The sequence below is a fragment of the Aulonocara sp. 'chitande type north' Nkhata Bay genome, linkage group LG5 (genome assembly GCF_057382095.1).
Source record: "Aulonocara sp. 'chitande type north' Nkhata Bay isolate Kocher_YH1m ecotype deep benthic linkage group LG5, A_spYH_male_GT1.1, whole genome shotgun sequence".
Taxonomy (NCBI): Eukaryota; Metazoa; Chordata; class Actinopteri; order Cichliformes; family Cichlidae; genus Aulonocara; species Aulonocara sp. 'chitande type north' Nkhata Bay.
The window spans coordinates 29,838,892-29,864,240 of NC_141348.1; the positions used below are offsets into that span (position 1 = coordinate 29,838,892).

The 25,349-nt window shown below is 39.3% G+C and overlaps 1 protein-coding gene across 12 annotated transcripts in view; it reads right to left on the reverse strand.

The window, feature by feature from the left end:
* cadpsb (Ca2+-dependent activator protein for secretion b) overlaps positions 1–25,349 on the reverse strand; it is a 66,526-nt gene that overhangs the window by 29,730 nt on the left and 11,447 nt on the right. For all 12 annotated transcript variants that reach the window (XM_086292879.1, XM_086292878.1, XM_086292877.1 and 9 more), the window contains exons 2-6: positions 21,503–21,616; positions 19,979–20,311; positions 8,710–8,790; positions 8,209–8,442; positions 5,794–5,915 (exon numbers count right to left, since the gene is read on the reverse strand). In XM_086292879.1, the coding sequence (XP_086149005.1) occupies positions 5,794–5,915; positions 8,209–8,442; positions 8,710–8,790; positions 19,979–20,311; positions 21,503–21,616 (884 nt within the window). The remainder of the gene's footprint in view (positions 1–5,793; positions 5,916–8,208; positions 8,443–8,709; positions 8,791–19,978; positions 20,312–21,502; positions 21,617–25,349) is intronic.

Sequence of the window (25,349 nt, forward strand, 5' to 3'; positions counted from 1 at the left end):
CAGAGGTTAGTTTCCATGACACCACGGTGAGTCCATGTTCCCATCAATTGTCATTTTTAATTGCTAGTCAGTCTGGGAGACAGATTTCACCTTAGTTGCAGTATTTTATATGTAAATTACACCGAAAATGTCAGTAAACAATTTCAAATTAAACCGTTTTCAGATGCTTTTTGGTTTAATCAAATAAATTCAGCTGAGCCTCCTGGGACTGAAGCATACAATGCAATGTTTATGCACACAAACACTCCAATCTTTTGTATCACAGGAGAAAGATAGAGGTGGTCTGATTGAAGGAATTAAAAAAAACAACGATTACGGCAAAGTCGCATGAACTTACAGTAAATCAAAGTCAGGATAAAACAAACAAGATAGCAGACACAATTTATTTGTTCTGACTGTTGTTCTCTGTCAGCAATAAATAAACAAACAGTCAGAGACCAGAGAATAGTCAAAATCAATGTATCTTTTCTACTTGATTTTTGTGACTCAAAAGTAAGACAAGGATCTTTAAAACGCTTAAAATCTATATAGAGACAAACTGCAACTGCAATATTTTTGGTACTGAAGATTTCTCGAGTCGATTTGTAGTCTGTTGATATTGTGAGAAGTATCAATTTATCAGTTGCAGCCGAGTGGTCCACGTGGAGAGCAAAACAGGAACTTCTAGCTGTCTTTAAAAGAACAAAACAAAACGTGTCCTCGTTCATATTTGTATTATAAATAATTCATCCACGGGAGGGATTGGAGCCAGTGAGAGGCAGTAAACACTCTAGACAAGTTGTGAATCAATCTATAGTCCATCATGACTTGTTCCAGCCAGACTGGAGTAGTCTGGTCACAATGAAAGTTGCATACTTGAAACACAAAGAAAGAAAGAAAGAAAAAACAATTAAATTTACTTCAGTATCTACTGGTATCAAAGGTGTCATTTAGTTATTACCATTTCTACCAGGACAGTAAGTAAACTGACTACATATTAGCCCTAGACACTGACAGCATGTGATTTCCAGCATTCTCCACGTTTCATGGGTGTGCAACATTTGCAAAATGTGCACAGCAGCCAGGCAAATACTTTCACGCACACTTACAGCCATCACAGCCACACACTAACATGCCATTAGTGTAGTAGCTACTCACTGTAAGTGAAGACACAAAGTTCACCAAAGTAAACTGCAAAGGAATCACCAGACAAACATTTGTAACAACAAACCTAATTAGACCCTTAAATCACCCTCACCCAGCTGAACATGGACAAAGAAGCAACAAAGGCAAAGGGACTTCAGCGATCCAGAGCTTATAGGCAGCCATGAGCCAGCAGCCTCAGTGTGAGCTGTACAAGGATCAAAGCAGTTTCAAGGTATCTGCTGATACTTATACACATACTGGAAAATTAAGAAAATTTAAAAAAAAAAGTCTGACATCTGTTTTGTTGCATAAATTCATTGCTCCTGCTATTGTTTGCTAAGCTAAAATATGTGAGATAAAGGTGGCTGTACAGCAACTCATCTTCATTTAATAGAATAAAATAGAGCAGAATAGAATAGAATAGAATAGGACTTTTTTAATCTCTTGGGGAAGTCCCCTCAGGGACATCTTTCCCAAAGCATAGCACTATATTTTCAGTTGTTTTATTGAGAAAATAAGTTATTGCATTAAGAGAAATTAGATGTTGTTTTGCATATGTTGTCATTTACAGCAAAGAAAGGCAAAAATGACTATTGACAGGTCACACTTAGGAAAGTTGGGAATCGGCTAAGAAAATATCCTAATACAAAGAGTGTTTTAAAACAGTAAGTATAGTTGAGGTTAACGCAGCGCACTACATCTTAGTGTATATATCTATATATATGTAGTTTCCCATGTAGGCTTGAAACTCATTACTATTTGCAAATATGTTCAATTTACTAGCAAGGCACCATTTATCAATAGACTATGTAAGATCTAGGTCTGAGACTGTGCTTAGGGAAAGGCCTCACTGGTCAGATACCCCTGGTACCAAACTGAGAAAGAAAGAAACAGGTTGAGGCAGGTTGGGGTAAATGAAAAGTAATATACATGTAAGTATGGCTCTATTTCTGAACTTCTAAGTAACTATATCCAACTAAAACTGGTTAGTGTTGTGCATATATGCCCTAGAAGCCTACAGATGGATGTCCGGGTGTTGGAGGATCCGAAATAGCAGGAAGCAGTCCAGAGCGGCAAAAGCGATGTGGGATTTTGCAGTGTTACTGTGAGGGTGTGTTTGGTACAGTATATGATGTGAGGAGTGAGAGTGAAGTCTTACAGTTCACTTCTGAAATAGCTCAGAGCTTTTGCTTCATTAGATATCTGTCAGTGACTCAACATATTTGCCTTAGGCTATGGCACTAGGATACTTCACCTGTATGTATCGTTTAATATAATAATTAGGCACCATGTTTTGACAGGTAAGGTAATGTATGAGACTGTATATCTGATTCTGCAGAATTAGTTTTGAAATGTTTAGTTTAAACTGCCATTCATGAGTGTGGCAGTGTTTACAAAAATATTAAAATAAGCTATCATTTAACAGCAAGCCATTAATATCAATCTGGAATCTCACCAGCTATGCTATGCACAAGCAAGAAGAATGACAAGAAACTAAGCGGTTTGTTGCAATCATAGGATACAACATATATAAGCCTCTGTTATCTCTCATTGTCATCTATAGCTGCTAACGTGCCAAAGCTGCCTCATGAAGCTTTAGCAATACAACATGAATGCCACGCTCTAAGTTCTCACTCTGCAGCAAGACACGACAAACATGGTGTCAGTTTCCAATCTAGAAAAGGATTTTTTTCTTGTAAGCATTTCTAACATTCATAATTAATTGCCGCTTTATGTACACAAAGATGTTGCAGACACAGCATGTAGAGGAAGAGAAGAAGAGCTGGTGACTGACAGTGAGGAGTGACTGTGAGCTGTGTTGATTTCAGATGGAACCATTGTACCAGCATGAAGGTGACCTTGTGGCTTATTCTAAGGTCTATTAATGGATGTGCAAGCGCTACCCTCCTGCAATTTTTTCCTACAAAATATGATACAACTATGTGCTTGCTCAAATGGGTCAAATGAAAAAAATCTGAGTTACAAAATTACGAGAGAATTAAATGAATGTCAAAACATTTATCGGCTCATCCGAGTTAAATCAGAACCACGATAGTCAGTTCAATGTCAGTCTGAGCACATGGCTGCTGAACACATCCAATTATTGTATGCAAATATCCTGCAGCAGTCTGTACATTAACACATTTATCTCATATAGGTCTTTGCAATGTTTTTTGTGTATACTTGTTTGTGCTGCATATAAGCAACCGCACACGGTTGTGTTTTAGTCACTACAATAATTTCTGGGAGGCTTACCCTAACCTAAAAGCAACTTTAATGTGTGGGTTCCTCACAATAGCTGTAAATAGCTTTATGTCCCCACAACATATGGAATATGCTGGAATACACACACACACACACACACACACACACACACACACACACACACACACACACACACACACACACACACACATTACCCTTGCCTTGTTCTCCTCTAATCCGTCCCCTCATTCATGTCCTTCCGTCTCTCTTCATAAAATGGTTCTTAAATTAAGGAGATCAGAGGAAGACATTTGGGCCTTAAAATAGCTCAAATTTGCATGAATGTTTCATGGACATTTATCTTGTATCTTGTACTGTGCAGTACTGGTTAATTAGAGGAAAAAGGGTAGATATATTTAGCAGCAGATATATTTTTCATCACCACCGTCATTGTTGTTAATCGAGTCTAATGAACTGGTAACAAGAAGGGAAGCAACGGAATGATTTAGGATATGTACAAACCATGGGGAATTTCACAGAAGGGAACTATGTTATGCCATTTTGTATTTAACATGCTATGGGATTTTAACAACCCTCAACCAGTCAAAAACGTTGGTTTCAGCTGTAGATCATAGCTTACTCCAGCAGCTTTAATAATAAAGATCTGTGCTGTCCCATGAGTCTAGAGATTTACTGTTAAGACAAATTTTCCTTAAACCCACTTTTATTAAAGGTGGAACATGCATTAGGTTCTATATGTGTAGACTTCTACAAAAGCAACCCCCTCCTCCACCCAGACAAAATCATTACTAACGGGTCACCAGAAGTGTGTGGTCTCTGATACTTTCAGTTCCAATTTAAAATCAAAGAGAAACACAGCATTTCTGCTTCAACTTACTCTGGAAAAATGATAGGATACACAGCTGTGCTTACACACACCTTTGTCCCAACTATACATTATACATAATGATGCTAACATGAATCTATAGCATCTATAGTACGCAGATTGAATTTAATATAAATCTAATAAACATAATAATATTATTTGAGTACATCAATAATATAATGGGCTAAAAAATGCCTTGTTTGGGAAGCTACTGAGAATCGCCCTGATCCATCAACAGAGTGCAGCCTGGGCAGGTCCACTCACTTGACTCACTCAGTCTGGCTTGAATGACACCACTTAAACACACTACTGAATACAAAGAAAGATAATCAATAAAAATGAAGAGGAGGTTATTTCTCTGTTTCTTTTGTCTATCTGGGAGTGACAAAAGAAAAAGGCGAAAGAAGAGGAAGAGGAGAAAAAGGTAAGGCAATTCTGAATGGCATAGATAATAACGAGTAGATAGATAATTTATAACACAATGAGAATTTTTGTCTAGGGCTCCCACAGACTCTAGACTTGCTGCTGCCCATCAATCCCGACGATCGTCTTCAAAAACATAAGCGGTATGCATCGAAGCATAATGTGAATGCCAGGATACAGTGTTTCCCTGTTCCACTGTTTATTTTCTAAATGTGCAGTCCCCCTCCCCAAGCCAGTACAAGTGTACAGAGTCTGAAGAAGACTTCATTAAAATTGCAAGACAAGACGGTCTATGTCTCTGCTCTGCATTCACACAAAGTCTAGTTATTGAGAATCTTTTTCACAGGGTTATGTAAAGGTTGTGTGTGCTTTAAAAATGACTGCTATGAATAAAAGAATATCAAAAAATATGTTTAAAAATATATCTCTTGTTCTCGCTATTGATGCTTGCACTTCTCATTCGCTTTCTATCTTCCTCAACTGCTGTTCACTTTCTCTCTCTCTATCTCACTGAACCAGGAACGAAAGCCTAAGTTTGAATGTTGCATTTCTAGATAATACCCCAACAACTGCTGCAAATCATATAATCATCATTAAGTGCAGGTATTTTCCATATATAGGTGTTTGAGATCTGAATTTCCTGCCCTGGTCCAAAAAAAGAAAAAAGGTTTCAATTGAGAAAATAAGCAAACTCATGTTTTGGTAAACTTCACAGTGCTTTTCCATTTCCTTTTAATGCAGTCATTTACATACAAAGTGCCTGTGAAAGAGAATGAGGAACACTAGAGAGAACACCAAGAAGCCACTGGGTTGTGGGAGAGTTTAACAGCATACGTTTAGAGTATTTTTCTCAGAGCCAATTAATTTCTCAAAGTGTGGTTCAGCATGGATCTTACATTACACTTCGTGTTACCATTACATAGTTTTGATCGCAAAGCTCAAAACCACAGATGGCTCATCTAAAGGAAACAACAAAAATCAATTATTAACACTTCATTAACATTCATCTTCCATTAAACCAGAGGTTTGACTTCAGAGATTCCTCAGTAGGCATCAGTGCCTACGCTCTACTGATTTGAGTTACATTATTAAGGTATTTGTCATTCATATATATGCATGTGGAAAACCATGCAGGTGCGTGCTAAGGCTCTTACGTTGGCTTGGATGCCTCTGCCTGGTCAGTCTGGAGTTTCTCGCCTCCCTCCACCTCCATGGTGCAGTAAACAATCCTGTTTGGAGCCAGTGATTTCAAGCCCTGCACTTCCATGATCACCACCTGGGAAGCATAGACACCTCAGTGGAGGTTACTGATGTAAAGCGATTTATCTGAACGGAGTTTAAAAAGTCAGCATCTTATGAGCAGCTAGCAGTTCTAGGCAGTAATTTTTCGAAACAGTATGCCAGCCACAAAGACGATTTAAGCTTACGGCCAGTGCCCTCGTTGTACAAAAATGTAGATTGTAGTTGATTTTTTTTTTTTTACTGGAACAGGCTGTAATAATTTCAGATTTCCTTCCAGTGAAGTATAACTCTCTATCATCAAAAGTGCTAGTAGGAATAATCTGTCACATCAGGTCTTATATTCACTCTTTAATAACTCTGAACACAATATAGAGATAACACTGCCAGAGGTAACTCTTAAATTGTAACCATGAATTTCAAATGGGAGAGCCAAAGGCAGAAATATGTGCTGGCAAGACAAGAGTTTACTTAGCAAAAGTAATTCTTAACTTTCCTGTATATTATGCTGTTTGTTATCTAGTCATCTTGCAGATTTTGCAGGGTTTGGGGGTGGGGGGTGGGGGTGGGGGGGGGGGTGCACTCAAAAAAATTTAAGGAACACGTAGAAAATGCATCAGATCTCAATGAGAGAAATATCATGCTAGATATCTTTACTGATATGGACTGGATAACGTGTTGTGAAGAAAACGATGCCACATGGTTTGATGAAAATGGAAATGATCAACAAGGGGTTGAATTTAAAAACACCCAATAACCAAAGCCAAAAATGCTGCAGCAGGCTAATCCATTGTGCTCAAATTTCATTGCAGCACCAACATGATAGTTTGCATGGCTTAACAACATTGCGGCATGCTCCTAAACAGCAGACGGTGTGCGAGGGGATCTGCTCCGGGATCTGGGATGTGCAAATCTGGAGGAGCTGGACTACCTGTGCAACCTCTACAGGGCCCAAGTATCGCCTCATGCTGCCAGTTGTGACACTAGCCTTAATCAAATGCAAAACTAGGAAATAAACTGTAAGAAAACAAGAGGAGGGAAAATATAGTGTCCTCCACCTGTAAAATAAGTCCTCATTTGGGGGTTGCCTCATTGTTGACCCTCCAGTACAATTTCATTAACACCAAAGCAGCTGAAACTGATTAACAACCCCCTCTGCTACTTAACTGATCAGATCAATATTCCAGAAATGTAATTGCCTTGATGATGTACTCTGATTACAAGGTGTTCCTCTAAAAATTTTTTGAACAGTGCATGAAAATCTTAACATCTGCTCTTTCTATGTACTCAACGCAGGAATCAAGTGACTTGTTGTGTATCACAAGTGATTCCACCTCGAGTTTCTGAAGAGGTGAATTCTTTCAGCGATTGGAAATAAACTTGGTGCTTTACCAAAGACCTATCACAGTGCCACCTCACAAAAACACATACTTCTTTTGCTACTGTGCAAATAATTTCAGACTTCAATCTCTAGAGTGGTGTGCCAAATTGTTTGTGAGCAAACAGAAGAAGCAGGGTCTTATTCTTCTGCACATTATGTACTTCCTGATTCCAAAATAGCACCGCATCATAAGAAGTGAGGTGCGATAGCTCCCTGTTCCATGGTAATAGCTCATCTCAGACAAGCCGATAACAAGATGACTCACATTTACCTGCTCCGTTAAGGAGCAGGTAAAAGGGGGTTTTTGTGTGTATGTGTTTATGCCAGTCTGCTCTTCGCACGGCGTCTGTTCAGTCCCCTGAACAGGTCTGCTGTGTGTTTCTATACTTAGTCTCAAGTAGTTGATACAAGTTATGAATTAAAAGTTATGTTGTAGACAGATGCAGTTTTGCATTTATATGACAGTTGGCTATATGTCAGATATCCATTTCACAATACCATCATCGAGGTGTCTGATTAGTCCTAGACTCATTCTGACATTCATAAAGAGCTGGCTCGAAAAGGAAGAAGATACAAGGATGTCTCTGAAAGAGAAGTCCTTGTATCTAATTCAACAGGCTATTACCTGCTTTATTCTCATAATAGCACAATCAGATGTCACACTGACTTAATAACAAGTAAATTAAAGACTATTTAATGTCAGCTGCATCAGACACTTGTGTTCTCACATGCATCTCCGTAGGGTCTATCCCTAAACCTTTCTAAAAGTCTAGAACGGTTTAGGGATGCAGCGAATGTGTCAAAATAGTTTATTTTCTGTAAATATCCCTACTTCTTTTGAGTGCCTGAAACATTTGTACAGTACTCCATCTCAAAACCATCGAAACTTTGTAATGCTTGTGATTTTCACATATTGATCATCACACACTCATATCTAGTATCTAATTACCTCTAAAGTAAATGACAGGACCACATCAGATTTGGACAGCGTGTTCTCATCCTCTTGGCCCATATCGATGATAGAGGTATTGTGTCCCCGCTTCAGCTTCTGGAGTTTAAACTCCCCGCCCTTAGACACAGGCATGCTCTCCAAGTTGGCCATCAGCTGATTCACTGAAGACTTGAGTTCCTCGATGAACATGGCCTCCATCTCTTTAGATACAAATTTGGGGAACTTTCCACCCTGTTGACAAAAATATAAAAAGGCTCAGAAGAGAACTACAAGTCGGGTAAAATAAAAATGATAAAAATATCAAAGAAAGGTTCATTTACGTCAGTTTAATTAGTTTCCTATAGCAATGCTAATTATGTGTAAAGTAAATACAGCAACATTTGTAAATACTGCCCATACACTACTCTCTTCCACTACGATGTTTATAAAAGTTACACCATATTGGCAACATATTAACTATATAACAAAGCATGAATTCCCCCGCTGAGTCTGACTCACTCTGGCAATCTGGTCTGCCATCTGAAGACGACCATCCAGCTCTCGTCTGATCTGTGCAGCCTGCTCATCCAGGTTGTCCAGCTATTGGTAACCAGAGAAAAGCAAGTCAGTTGAATCCCACTAGGTATTGCAATGCTTTAAATGTGAAATATTATCATTATTGTTACTGTTAATAATGACTTGTTTAGGTTGCATAGGAATATAGGTATTTAGCCAGTTTTGTTGGAATGTCATGGCAACTGACGAGGTGCACGTACGCTCATGAGGAACCAGACAGGACCTGCACGGCATATTGCTCTTATTGTATACAGCCAGATAACAGTTGTTGGTGATAATACACAGAGAACGGTAGTAAACACAATGACATATAGCACAATAAATTTGATATGTTTATCAGACCTCGAGGGCACATGGTCTAAGGAAACAATCAACACTGATACAGCAGGAACACATATATTTCTCATTTCACGCAGTCTTCCTCCATGTCACGCGCTGCCACATACATTTCCTACAATGTAATTTGGGCCACAACAGTTAAGTGAGATTAGAAGCAAGTAATGCCACCTTGAACTGCTTTGCCTTGGACAGAAAATATGAGCACGTTACAGAGATCTGGTAAGCTCCCTAGATTTTTATTTTTAATTTTATTATTAAACTCTCAGATTTTCACTTCAGGAACAGCTGTTGCTGAGTCAAGTCACATGGCCCGAGGTCTTATGCTGGTCTTATGCTCCCTGTGGAGTCACATAAGGCGTTGCTTTCAATGACTCAATTTGAGTGAATGAACTGTGAGGCTGTAGACTTGGGACTCGGACTCAAGTCGCACTGGATTCGCAAACACAAGGACAGTCAACTTGACTTGGTGTTGCTAAAATACTGAAAAACACTCTACTGAATGTGGTTTTGTCTTTGAGCTCTGGCAAGCTGTCATAAATAATTAATGACATAACAAAGATGTGGGCAACATCGGCTCACGCACACTTTCAGCTGCAGATGCTGGAGGCGGAACAAAGAAAACTCTAAATTTAGATAATTAAATTTAAGGTACTGGATAATTATTGAGAGGCCTTTTTTTTTTTAGCAAGTATCTAATTTATCACAAGAAACAGAATATAAATAAAGTAAAAGTTGTAAACAAAAAAGCTACTATTACTAAAAAATACTGCGACACTGGTGAAGCTGTTGTTTATTGTACATGGTACATAGATTGGTTCTTATAAAGCACCTTTCTACTCTACCTGAGCAATTGAAGACATGCACATGCCTTTTTCACATCCATTCAAGCCTAAGTGCCTTCTAACATTTACACACATTCACGCTCTGATGGATGCATCGGAGAGCAGCCAGTATCTTGCCCAAGGATATTTGGCATGCAGACTGGAGCAAGGGATCGGACCACCAACCTTCCGATTACTAGTTGAACTAGTTTATGGGAATACAGCATAGCAACTGCGTGGGCGCTCATTTGGTTACAATTAGCTGTTCGGGGCAATTGTTTGTATTTTTATTTATTAATTTATTTTTTCCATTATGACACACATCCTTTGCTATTACTGCTCAGCCCACTCTCAGTACATCCAATGTTAATGACGCATCCATTTTCTTAAACACTGATCCAATTCAGGATCATAAAGAGGCAGGAGGGTATCTCAGTATTGCTCCCTGTATCACAAGGCTAACACAGAGATGCTAACATTAACACCTGCGGCCAATTTAGAATCACCAGTTAACATAACAAGCATGTGGGACACCCACCCCGGCTGTCCACTGCATTAAAACTCCAGGAACGTCCTGCTATAAAGTGACAGCACTAACCACTGCACCACTGTGCCACCATTAATAATGAATTACCAAAATCAGTAAGCTGCTGCTTTCTATTGTTCTAGCATCCCAAATTAAATACACGAGCTTGGGTCATTTGTTTAATTGAGTGCTTTCACTGTTATCGCAGGTTCATTCACATTATAGCTTTTGGTGTAGATGTGCCATGGTCAAGCTGCACATTTCAAACAGCTGATCTTAAATTGATGCCTCGGGAAAGGCTAAGCTGGGTGGGCCAAAAGAAATGACAATAACAGTGATAAAGAACAGCTCTGTCTTGAAATGAGCCATCCAGAACGTTTTCTGGTGCACAGGATCAAAACGAGAGATAACGCAACTCATTTACAATATTTGAAAAGTGCCTCGACTGGACAACATTAGATGCAGGCCTGACATCTGTTCGCCTAAAATTTGCCCCAGAGTAATGATAAGCAGAGAAATCTGCGTCTTTCTTACATCAATAATGAATGAGAGTTTTATATTAGCTGACACGAGGATGTAGTGGAAATGGCTGATGTCTTTTTCATGCACTGTGCTTCTGCATGTTTCACTCCTTCAGTTATTCTCTCAGCCAAAATGTCTCATTCTTGTCAGATTTGATGTTGTGACTCACCAGTCAGCACCGTTCCCACTATGAGGTCTGCAGCCTAATTGAGATGGGGTGTTTTTTGCAGCACAGTTGCACCTGGGGAGCCACAAACCTCTCCACCCAGCGGTGTGGTGTGCGTGAGTTTTACAGTGAAAAATAAAAATCAGCCCCGTCTCACCAAGGCGCTGTTAAACTGTAAAATTCTTGAGGTTTACATGAGCATAAAAACTGGTGGGAAAATGTGACGCTACAGTTTTCGTGGCACACACATACCGTATCAGAGATTTACTTTCAAGAGAAAGTAAATCTCTAGAATAAAAATACTTCAGTTTGCCAAACATACAGGACAAGAGACTGTCGATAAAAACATTGCAAAATTGTAGAAGAAACCTGTGATCTCTAATATTTCAATGCACAGCAGGAGCATGAGCTGCACTGTAATAATATAAGTTCTTTAAAATATTTTATATTTCTCACTGTCTAAAAAAATCATTCAGTTATTTGAAAATGTGGCAATACTTTTTCCAACTATATGTCCCTTATTGGGTTAAGTGACTTTCAATATGACAAGCTTGAAAATAACATGAAATAGTGCCCCAACAGAAGCAGGATACCATAAAATATGCAACGCATATAGCATGGTGTTCTTGAGAGGGGTAATGTATCACAGCCACTTGGTCTCACCAGCTGAGCTCCCGATTCTATTTGTGATAACAGTGCTTTAAACTCCTCTGGTCTCCTGCTAATGGAATGCGTGCCAGACCTGACCTCTCTGTGCCTTATGGTATTTCACTCACTTATATTACATTAACAGGCCTTGTCTTTCAGGCTTTGCCATATTGATTCTTCGCCCCTTCCAGCAATCCTTTCTAAGAGAGAATGAGGTGAAGTCACGGTGCAGCCATTAGAAGCAGAGGAGGGGTGTAGTAAGTAACACACAGGAGGGAAAAGACTGACACAGACACCCGTGGTCACGGTCTGTACATTGAAAAAAAGGCAATACATTTTAGAAGCTTAGTCATGCAATTAATGGAATATTGTTTTCATTACTGAAATGTGTTATCAGTTTGTAATATATTCAGATGTGTGTTAAATGGTGAACTGTCAAGTGTGGTGTGCTACCAGTGTTGGCCACTGAACAGCCACCCTACTACATAACCCAGAGTTCCTGTTTAGTAGAGCACATAATCAGACTTTGCCACCAGCTGCAGCAGAATGTCTGCATTAGAAGCACAGCAGTACTCTGCCACGCTGAGACTCTTAAATGATGGAGAGCATCCTGTGGCAGGAAATATCATGAACCAGAGTATTATTTTCATTGTCCAAGAGCAAAAAAACCCCAAAAACAGATTTATCCACAGCCACAGCTCTGAATGATCCTATATGCTTTCCTTTCCCTTCTTTCCCTGCTGCTGCTGGTCTTGTGCTGCCTGTCAAAACGCTCAGAGATCTGGGTACTGTTGGACTGCGGTGCAAGCGACATCTGATTCTTGCAATCCCAAAAGAACAGCCTGGAAATTCAGCAGCTCAGCCTGTTAGTGTCTGACGCTGCATTTTTATTGTATGTGTGCTGTGTGCTTTCCCCCTCCTGCTAAATCCAGAGAATACGACGGACCTAAACCCATATGTCAAGGAAATATCTCTTCACAGGAAAATCTTTTATAAGTGAAATTGAACAAGGCATTAACACATATTTTATTACAGATATGTGTAAATTGCAGTTCATCTGCAAAATTGCTAACATGGAAAGAGCACGTGAATCTAACGGGTGCAATGTGAAGGGGGGGATGGGGTCGCATTTCTCCTGTTACTGTCATCTCTGCCCTGACAGCTTTGAAAAGGAAAGACAGTGCTTGCTGTGAAAGGGGAGGAGAGCTGATGGAACTAACAGCCACCACCTACTGAGGCCCACTGCACCCCAATCTTATCAAGCCTACAACTACTGAAAGGTCACTATTGTCAGTGGCTCTCAGGGACAATATAGGTGGACAGGTAATCTCATATAAATAAGACTGGCTAAAAGGTAAATTTCTGTCTATGTTACAGCACCATTGCAGCTAAATAAAGGTGACACTTCCTCAGTGTTAGCTAGACTGACAGCAGGTTAAAGGTGACAGAGCAGAAGCAGGCGGGTAGTTAACAGCTCAGCTGATAACACATTCCCAGGTGGATGCTGGGACATTAGCGGCAGCCTGTAAACATTGCCAGAGGCAGATTTTTATAAAGACCAAAGACAGGGCGGGCAGGGCTAGATCGGAGCTAGATGGGACCTGCAGGACTTGAAGCTGTCCTATATTTAGAACTGCTGCTGTCTGCATCAATGCGTTTGTGCTTTATGTGTGTTAATCTGCACGATGTGAGAAAAGGCTGTAGTTATTTGAGCGCACCATCGTGCAAGGTACCCCAGTTAGAAAATGTAATTGCAACTACATTTTTTTTTTCAAGAACATCCATCTCATTTCTGCTCATCTTCAACACAGTGCCTTGTTCTTAAAACCTAGGGACACCTCAAAACAGGAAGTAGGCATGAATTATATTCACCCTGAGTCCTAAAAAGTCCTAAAAAATGATTTGAGTTATTAGAGATAGACTTGTATACAAATACAAATTCACATCAATGGGCTCCTGCTTACAGCACTTAACAACACATAAGATATGTTACGTTACACTTATTATATGAGTGTTTAAGATTGTAACTCTACTTTTCAGAAGCCTTGATAAGAGCCTTGAACTCGAAGCATTGCACAGAAATCATTTTATGGAAGCTGTTTGACATGTGGATGAATCTGTTTTCAAACCTGTTGCATGATCTTTTTAAACCAGGTCCAGCCTATTATACATTGTGATGGGCATAGCTTTTTTGATCTTTATAGCTGACCTATAATAACTCTATCAACAGAACAACACTTAATTGCAAGTTGGTGCTATGATGTAAGTGATTTTGATTACGTCCATGCCTTATTTGGCAGTGTACTCTATATGAAACAATGGTGGAAAATTTGGTCATAGGGCTTTTTGGCAAAAGCATCCTAGAGCTAGAGTGAACCCCATTAGAAGCAGGCAAAGCTGGTGCTCAAGCACAGCAACGCTGTAGCCAAAGTGTGCCGTGAAACAAGGGCAGTCTGTCTCAGAGATAAAGGCTTGTGTTGCCTGAGAAACTATCAGCAAGAGTAGGCGGGAAGGTCATCACTCAGACAAGGGAAGAACAAAAGCTGAGATCGGAGAGAGCTGAGCTACGGCAGATGGAGACCTTCAGAAAAAACTTCACTATCAGGGTTTCCTAATATGTTTTGCAACCTCCAGAGAATATGGGATGGAACGGTATGGTAGATCTTTGAATGCAAGAAGCTGAAGTAAACTGAGCTTGGATTCAATGCAATCTGTGGCTAGAAAACCAAAACAGGCTACAGAACCACATCAATATCAAGGCTATTCTGTAAGATGGAAGTGTGAGAGAGGGCCCATCAACATGCAAAAGCCTCCCCGGTTAGTGAGTGTCTCTGGATAAAGAGAAATGACTCCACATGGGTTTCCAAGTACTGATTTCTGCTTATAGGTAAAGCTGGGATGCTCAAATGCATCAAAGCACAGAGGAAAAACAAGAAGATGTCACGACTCACTTGGTGTTCCCACAGAGAGTTGGCACCATGTCTTAAGGACTGGACTTAGGGAATATTTCAAGCTAGGACTATAAAATAGTCTATTAGTACACTTTTCAGGAAAAGAGGTTGTTATTTTGCTGTGATAATGGAGATTTGGAAAACATGGAAATAGTTTGTTTTATAGTTTTCCCATATAATAAATATTGTCTATATTCCATCCACACATCAAGCTTCACATCACTGCTTTTTCAGCTAAGAGGTGGCTTGCCAGGCATAGCAAATGCTTTCATCCTCTCCCAATCCTGTGTGGAGTGAAGAGGCTCCATTACGCCATTATATCAGCAACAGGCTAAACCAGGAAGAGCTCAGGCCTCATTTCCCAACTAACAGTTGCTGACATAACAAATTTAAGGGAAAAAGGAGGGATCTCCTTTAAAAACCTGTCAAAGGCAAACTGATTGGAATATCATCTTTCGCTCTGGGTGGGTGTCTACAGGCCATGATTTGCAATTCTTCAGAGGGGAAAGTTTCATTTTGTTTGTGCTTTTCTTCTTATTCCCAGGCTTAGGTAATTTAATCAGTCGCTCGAGATTAGAGAATCATTTCACTAAGTGAGAGCCCATTGATGTGAATAAATATCAGTGATTAAAACAACTCAGAATGAGAATCTGCGAGCAGTGGTAGCATTAGTCGTGCCGAAATGATTTGTCAGCTAATTACTTCAGTTCCTTCAGCAACTAGGTTCCCACCAAGCTCTACAAGAGAGTAAGAACTTTACCGAGCAGTTGTTGACCTGAAAGCGTGCATAATGCCATCCCTTCATGCTCACTTCTCCTGAGGTGAGTGCAAGAGAAGTGAGTTTCATGCCATTAACAAAAATGCATCAGCCACTAGCAATGGATACAAAATGTCCTGTTGTTAGCTGCAAGAGCAAACATAAGTGCTTATGGGTTGGTTTGATTTCTTTGTTTGCTTGTTTCTGTGTTTTAAATTGTGTTGTAGTTTACACTATCAGCTACTTATCATAGGGACCAAAGCTAAAGAATGCACTGCCGAGGACAGAGACGGAAATCTATAAAAAAGTAAAAATCAATTCCTCAGTTTAAGTCTGCATTTTATTTTCACCGCAGTTCTTCCTGATGGATAACCGATTGTAAAAATCAACAGACTCTTTTTTACAAAAGCTATAATTTTACCTTGCAGAACATAGGAGCTGCCGGACTGCTACTTTAAAGCAGTGTGTTTGTTTCTGGATTTGTGTTACTTCCATAATTTTAACTAATACCTTAAAAAAATTCAGTCACACAATCAAACTAATAGCAATAAAAGCAGGCATCAACTCTTGAGCTAATAAAAAGAAAGAAAGAAAAAACTGCCAAAAGCTGTATTGGCTACTTAAAGTGGGTTTTCTCTGATTTAGGCTTCTGCAGGCAATCCTTGTAGAGCCTACATTACAATGTAACCTACATAATTGGCTGAACTTGTTACCAGCTTTCATGCGTGTGTTGTTTTATGTGTTAGTTACCTTGTTGATTTGCCACATATAAAAGAAGGTGGTGACAAGGTGACAATTACATTTCAATAGAGGTGCACCATCAGATTATGGTGTAAGTTATGCCACAGAGGGGGTTATAACTAGGGGTGGGTTTTAATAATTGATTCATCGATTAAAATCGATTCTGGCTTGGATAACGTGATATCGATTCATTAAAATCCTGAATCGATTTTTTTATATAAATGTATTTTGCCCAAAATTCCAGAATCTCAGGTGAAACGTCACAAAATTTTGACAACCACCAAACATTTAAAACAGTAAATGAGAGCAGGTACACGGCTTCTGCACAAAGACGTAAACTCAAAGCGCGGACCTGCGGATCAGAATCAGTGAGATGTCGCCTTTCTCACCCGACGGCACGGACACGGTCGAGGCTGAAAGCCGACAGCTCGCTGATTCTGATGTTTCGGCGGGTCCGCGCTTTGTGTTTACTCCCTTTTTGCGCTGATTCCAAAGCTGTTAGTTTTATCTCTCTCCAAACAATATTGACTGAACCAGCAGCAAAAGAAGATCCAAACTGCGCTTCACATAAACATCGTCATGGATTCCCTCTGACTTTCACTGTTTTGCTTCTACCACGATAAAATCACACTTCATGCACAGCTCTCTCTCTCTCTTTCTCAGTGTACTTCAAGAACAGTTTCCCGTCTATCCCCGAAATCTGTTTTCTGCATTATTCACTTGCTTGTTATGCACAAGACTACCGTTATTTACAGCGCTGTCGGCCGATGTTTTTTTTTCCTTTTACTTACTTCCGAAAAGAAAACCTAATTTCTGCCGTTCAATAGGCTTCTGAACAAATTTAAACTTTTTAAAATTATACAAAATGCAAAACGCTGTCTCTAATAAAACCGCTGTAACTTCAGAGGTAATGTTCATATGTTGATTAATGGTTTTCTTTTGTTTTTGATGTACTGCAGAATATTTTTATAAAATCCCAGGCCAGGAAAATCACCTTCATGTTTTTCTGTGTTTTATCTTCAGCTACTTTGACACAAAGGCATCTGCTGTGACGCTCACACCTTTGATAAAGTCTGGAAAGCGTCAGCTTCCTTTTTATAGATACAAAAATATGTAAATGTACTGATCTGAATTATAATATTTCTGACTGTCTGAGGCAAAATTTCCCAGATTCAAATCGAATTGAATCGAATCGATTCTAGAATTCAGTGAAGATACCCAGCCCTAGTTATAACATCCCTGTAGAATTAACATCCAAGTATAAAGCTGCATGCTAGGTGCCCATGTTAAACTTCACAACAACACATAGCAATTTTTGTCTATAAAGCTAACCATAACAATCACAACAACTGTATATTGGCTACAAAAGGAATTCAAATTTTGTAAAGGCCTAATCTTTGCTAACAGTAGGTGTCTTCTTGGCTTCACCTCAGCTAATTTGAGTCATGAAATTTGGACCAAATTTATCCTTGTTTGTAGTCCTAATGGCTTTTGGAACATTTTTATTGCAAATATTTGACCAAAAATACAGACAGCCGTCAAGAAAGTCTGTGCTCCAATTTTGGTTAGTGAAATTTGAGTATTTTATTTGCTACCGAATGCTAATTGGTAGGTGCCTGGTTCTATTGTTTACAGTCTACTGATGAAACTCAAGTTTCAGCAAGTTAGCTAATAACTTAGCACTCCATCAATCATACAAATAAGGTCACACAAAAAGTGATTGTAACAGCAGTAAAAAGCTCTTCCATCGCAGGTTAACCAATGCTCACAAAACTCTCAACACTTATACATGAAAAGTTTTCCTAGACGTTTTAAAACTGGTTTCTCACATTACTATTTTACTCAAGAAAAACCCAATACAAACATATTTTTCTATAAACGCTATCATATGAAGAATTACAAGTGGACACAGACTTCACCATAGATTAGACTAATTATGACTTTTCAGTGTAGACACCAAGCACATTTTTAAGTTATTTGGTCATGCTTGGTGTCACTGCAGATAAATAAATGTGCAGCCATTAGTCAGTAGACCATGCTCAGAGTTTGGCTGGCGCAGCAGCTGGCCGTACACGTCTAATCAGTCTGTTAGTCATTTCCAGGGGCTGCTCTTACTTTAGCACGAGACAGAAATAGACCAGTGTTTCCTTTGACTAGTTGAATGCAAGTGCAAAAAATATAAATACCCAGTGATAACAGCTAAAAAATGATGGCCTCTGAATCCCAGCCAATCCATGAAAACCTTTCATCAAATCCCAGCAGCCCTGAGCCATGCAGACTGGATTGCTGCATTTCCTTTTAGTGCGGATTTTATCGTGTAGTAGAGGGCAGTATGCAGCAGCTGGTTGCTTACTGAGAGATGCTCCAAGGCACCAATAGTACAGTCAAATACATTTATTACAGCAGCAAAAGAAATGAAACAAGATGCCAAGAACACCTGGAACAACAGTTACAGTGAAAACAGATATAAAAACAAACGCACTTATTCAGATTGTTTCACTCACGAGGAGACGCGTAAATGACCAACTTACCTGCAACTGCAATGCAAGGGTGAAGAAATACAATTATGCACCATGTGTATTTGTATTTGTTCATTTGTACTGGTGAATTGTTGATTCTTGATCTGCATTGTTCAAGCTAGGTTCTGTTTGAAGAAATTGCATGTTTTGCATGCAAATTTGTGACCCTATACCATCAGCTCTGCTGCCAGAGTATAAAAAAATAGGTTAAGCATCTTTAAAGGCTTGGGAGGAAAAACACACTGAATATGAGCGCCATGTATTGCTCATAAGCAATACACACATGCAGAACACTGCCTATATAGTTAGTTTCCATCTGAAACATTTCAATAATACTAAACTAATTTAATTATCTTACTAGCATCTCATGCCATCTGCTTGTATTTTAGCAGCTGCTGAAGGTAGAATGACACCTGATCCAAAGTAGCTAAGTGCTTTAAAAACTAAACTGCCTCCCATAAGATGTGTTCATTAGAACTAAATGAAATTATTTAGTGACCAGATACGAACATTTCAGAGGTTTCCTCCAAATGCTGCCAAATCGCAAAGAAAGGCAACATTAGCAGTGCTTTTAGCTTTCTCATAGTGAGCAGTAAAGACAGCAAGGGAAGGAGAGTTATGTCTGACACAAGCACCCAAGTGTCCACTTTTATCCACCAGCAATCACAATATATCTCCACTACAATGGAGCATTGCTTGTCTGGTATCAAGGGATATATGTCAAGGAGACTAATTTGCTTTTATAATATCCCCATTTAACACTAGCACTAACAGTTCCATATGGGACAAATATTTATAACTCTAAATGCACCTACAGTCATAAATGTGCCACTGTTATTATTAATAATCTATGAACAAATTATCCGGTTCACACCCTGCAAAAAGGCAACTAGCCTGTGGTATTATAAGGATAAAGTGTGTTGTTGTTGTTGTGTTCTAACCACAGCACAGACAGGAGAACCGAGAAGTTGTGGCGTATAGTTGCAAAGGGGGAAAAAAAGGTGAAGAAATAAACTTGCAGCGTTAAAGTAAACACAAAGGAGGGATCTAATAAACCACAGTAACAGTTTGCACTGTGCATAATGTTAAACAGTTAGTCTAATTAAGGAATTAGAAGTCGATGGACCATGCTCAGAGGTTGGCATGTCCCAACTTGGGACAGAATTTGCATGTATTTGAGTCAAGGAGCAAAGCCATGTGTCACACAGGTGTGATGCCTTACCTGGCAGGCTTGATAAAGCAGCTGGTGCTCAAATTTTTTGATGCCGAGGATATTCTGAAACATCTCGTACAGTTGGTCCTTGCTGAGGATCAGCTCGGAAGCCGCGCTGGCAGTCATGCGTTGCTGCGCCTTCCGCGGATCCTCATCGCCACGGTAGATGGTGTCAAACTTGGCCATCCAGGAGCTGAGCACCGTCTCTTTGCTCAGACCGTCGATCTCCGGAAGGCTGCGCACGCGCTTCTCGATGTGCCTCTTGAACACTTCCCTGAAATCGTTGGCTGAGAAGCCACCACTCTGGACCATCTTTGCCACACGGTCACTCTTAAGAAATACCTACATTGTGAAAGACCAGTGTCAATAGTTGCAGCTGAATAGGAAATGGATTTAAAAAAAAAATGTTGATCAGTAATTATATGGCAGCTCTGCTGTCACTCTTGGCTTCAAACAGCAAATATCTGTCTTCAACAGCAAAACAAAACCATTAAACTGAATAATAACTTTGGAGTGAAAAATCAGAGCATGTATGCATTTGCTGTGACTCAAGACAGGCATTCTGTGTGCAGCTAATGACAGCCTAACAGGGAGACATCCAGACAAGGCAATATTGTCACTGTGAAGCAATTATCAAAGATGACTGCTTTGTTATTTTGACAGTCAAATTTTGTTCTTAGCATTCATTATGACTCAAAGCAGTGACTACTGTGCTGAAACACCAGAGTGCAGCAGTAAATTACTCGTGACATTTTATTTTTGAAATTCATATGTCCTTATTTTATGAAAATGTGTTTACCATAAATTTTTCTATGACACCAATGATGGCTGAATGACCATATAAGACATCTTGTACCCTACATATGAGTGCAAGAGGGATGCACACTTTCAGGTTTTCAATATTTAATTCTGAACACTTGTTGTGTATTTCACATTAATATTAAATATCACAAAATAAATGAGATTCCTGTTCAGCTGTCACGCCTGTGTCAGTTATCTCCTAATTAACTTCTGCAAAAAGAGTAATTGTGTGTGCGCTTCCTGAGGGTTCCAGTCTCACATTAACGTTTTTCATAATGGCTTGTTTTTCCATCACTAATTTAACACATCCCCCTATATGTAATTCCTTTTGTCCTGTAAGCATTGTAGTAATGACTTTTTCATCTGCAGATTGAATAGTGAGCTTGGAAAAGATGGCTGTGTCAACCACATGCTCTGACTCATAATCTGTGCAGTGAAAAGCTTCAGCCACCATTTTACCACTCAGAATTCAGGCATTTTGACATGGAACAGCAAGAGCGCTGTGCAGTGCTTTTCTGACTTTTTAGATTGAAAGCTACACATTTTAGAGAGAATAATGCGGAATATCCTGCACACACAACAAAAAGCGCTTTTCTTTACAAGAGTGAAAATGTGAACATTTAGAATCATACGAAATGCAGCATATTTGGAAGCATTAAGCGCCTGAGCTTGAATGAAAAGGTTATTACTGTGATTGTGCTGCTATGGCTACGTAGGGTGGGTTGTTAGTACCTCAGAGAAACTCTGCACAGCGTTGATGAATGCCTCATCAGCCACAATTTGTGTGTCTCCATTGAGGAAGGCCTGGAAGCGATCCTTGGTCTGCTGAAGCTGCTGCTTGGTAATCTGTGGAAGCAAGAACAAACAAAGATTGTGTCATGAGAAAAAAATGTTTAAACCAAATAATAAAGCCAGTTTTTCATTGTTTACCTCGGTCAGATTCACACAAATCACGGAACAAGCATCGAGCATGCTTCTCGCCATTTTCACCAAATATCTCCTCTTATTCAAATTCATTTCATTTAACTGTATCTCATTCTGTGACTCATTCCTTCAGTCGTAGCCCACAGAATATAAGTGCAAGTGGATTTATGATGTTACACTGAGTGTTTGCTAGCTCCAGCTTTGCATCTACATCCTAAACCCACATTACCTCTAGTGCCTCTGAACAACAGCCAATCATACTCCTTTTTTACCATCACTTATAGATGAAATGCGTTGCCTAATGGCTTCCCCACTTGAAACCTAAACAGTGGAAATCTGCCAAACTAAATAAATCACACACAGCTAAAAAGGTGTGCAATGGTTGCATATTAAACCCCTACAAAACTACTGACTATATTTGTCTCAGCAATCTCTCGAATTTTGCTGATTAGCAGCTAGCAAAGCACGCTAAATTGCAAAACTACAGTCAATATAAAATTGTTTAACATCATCATGTTGACCTATGTAGCATTACAGAATGGCTCACTATAGATTATAAACTTGTTATAACATGTTATAACATCAGTTAAATAAAATTATTCTGAGCTAAAGTACATAACATGGCGTGCTTGTTATCTGTGAACTTCCTGAGATACATCTGTGCACATGAGTAAGATTTTCTCCATCACTTCCTTTTGTTCCAGTTTCGATCTTCATTACAGTCTTGATGTCCATGTATTGATTTCACACATGGTTACTGACTCAGTAATCTAAAGGTCAAGACTGACAGTCTCCCTCTGATAAGTGCCTTCAATCTTACAGTTCAACCTGTTATTATACGGGACCTGCTGGTAATGTGTGTGTCTGCCTGCGTTCAGCAGCACATTGCAAGTGACAGACTTTGGTGTAGGAGTGAGGTGGAAAAGCACCACATATCGTGTGCCTGTGAGGCAATTTCAACACCATCTGTGTGTCCATCATATTACCCCAACCCCGTTTGATAGTGCTCAGAAAGTAATAGCCTCTAAGAATTCACTATTAGAGCCAAGTGCCAGAGTTAGAAAGCTTTAACGTATTCAGGTCAAAATACAAACACCCAGCCAGTCGATACTATCACCAGAGGTTAAAAATGAGATGACCTGTCCAGTAAAAATAATATGGACTGAAACTGGAGGTATCACAAATCATTTCACCAAGACATCTCTTTTACTTTAGGCGATTGTTGTGGTACAGAGGATCTCAGGATGATACATCCACTTAACGTCCAAACAAGTTCCACTTACAACATAAAACGGCACATCTACATCGGGGATCGATACTGCCCCTCTGCTTCAGGTTTCAGATTAATTCATGTTTCCCACAGCTAGATGTGAGATTAAAGAAAAATCTAGGCAATTCCTGCTGTGTTTTAATAAACCATGGCGTTTAAGGAACATCCTAAGGCAAGAGATGTTAATATTAACACGAGTATGCAAACTGCTCTGGTCTATGCGGATACACGGGAGCTGGGGTTGACACACTTGTCCATAGTCAGATATTATCCATATCTGAAAGTGAGGTTGAGGATAAAAACATCTGTTTTCACTTGTATAATAAACTGAGTTACTTTAATTTCGAAGATTTAATTCCCTTTATATTTCCTCCCAATAACACATTTCTTATACATTTCAGAAATACCTGCAGAGAAGTCTGACCTCAGTGTCCTGGTTGGCTTTTTTGTGTAGAGTTTGAATTTTCTTCCTGTATCTGGTATAAATCCATATCGGGTTTATACCAGGTTTATACCGGTTATAGCTTCCTCCCACTGTCTAAAGACATGCACGTTAAGTTCCCTGGTGATTCTAAACTGGCTCTAGTTTTCTTTTTATTTGTGTTGGTCCTGTGATAGACTAGTAACCTGTCTAGGTTGTACCCTACCTCTCCTCCTATTACAGGTAGCCTAGAAGCACAATTAAGAAAGTGAATGGATGGATGGAAATTTCCTAAGCAGCTTTCTGTGTAATAAAACTCTAAACAGGAGTGTGGCTCTTCAGACTGAAGTCGCATGCTCAGTAATGATGTACAATGTTTTTCAAAAACAGGCAAAGAAAGCAATGTGAATAATATGTCAAACAGAGAGGAAAATGCATCCTGAGAGATGCTTTTTACTGCTGAGCTTTCAAAAGAGGCAAAAAACAAAGATGAATCAGGCTGACTGAAATGTTTTAGCAAAGCTAACACTTGTAATACTAGCTCTGAGGTCATTCATAGTGTAGCTTGCATAAATAGAGCCAAGCACTGATATATACTCTTTATACTGCAGACTTTGTGCACAACACAAAGTCTGTGTTGTGTAGACCAGAACAGATTTGTGACCATTATGACTGGATATTAATGAGCGTTTGTAATTACAGCTGAAACAATTAGTCAAGGTATCAACTGGCAGAAAATGAATCAGGCAGCTCTTTCAATAATTAATCTGTTCTTTCAGTAATTAAAATGAAATACAGAAAACCTCACTGTTTCTGTCCTCAATAACATGATATGAATGTGAGATATTTCTTTTCAAATATAACATTTAAAAAGGTACTGGAGTAAAAATGACAAAAAGATGGGATATTGTGATTGGAACAGTGGGAGAGCACATTTGTGTTTTACTTGAAGATTTTACCTTGAAAGGTCAAAGCTAATAGTTCTTCCACTGACAGTTTCTTCGGGCTGATCTGAGATCATGTGACAACATAATAAGCTACTAACTCCATTCAAGTTTGCATATGTGGGGAGAAAGCTGAAGCACAGCTTGACTACTGGAAGTATTTGGAGTTTTTTGTGCTTTCATTTATTCCCTCATTGGAGAACCGTGCTGTGTTAATGGATGAAAGAAAATGCCTGCATTTTCATCAGTATTGCCAGACTCCCAAGACATACTTTGCTGCTTTGGTCATATTGATTCTTCTCTGTGGCTCTTATCAAGATTGCAGTGTTACCCAGTGATTCATTCGCTGGCAATGAAGTGGGCATTGGTATTAATCACCGTTCACATATCAATAGAGGAGCCATGCACATGTACAGCAGCTTCATTGCAGTTTAAACTGAGAGTAAATATTTCACTTCGGCCATGTGGATGATAGTTAGGTTGCATAAAACTTCAATAAATTCAGTATTTCAACTTTGTATGACCAAAAGCAGATTTACGTCACAAGATAGGGCACTGGCCACGATGAAGGATTAGCGCTGATAAATTCCCTAATTCCCTGCTAATTTTTCTAGGGAATATTCTTTGTTACTGTGTGCTAGAAAGTCCGTCTACTTTAACTTTGCATAATTTCAGTTTGTATCTAAATGCCCACTGAGTCTCTAACAGAGATTCGCGGTACTAAGTTCCCTCAGGCGCATGTCTTGTAAAACATCAGTGACCTTTAGTCATTCTTCAGTGAGCTTATGGAGTAATTTTCTGTTCTTCTGTTGGTATGTTTCTATTTTGCCACAGTCTGAGTCGGGGTCTCTGCATTTGCTGTGAAATAACTCTTTGTTTTTGTTATTTGGAATTAGGACGTTAATTTTTCATTTGTACACTGTTTTGGTTTTGTACATCATGATGGGGTCAAAGCCTTTACAAGGAAAATGGTAAAAATGCGCTCTGATTTACTGCATCAGAAATACAGTATATCAAATA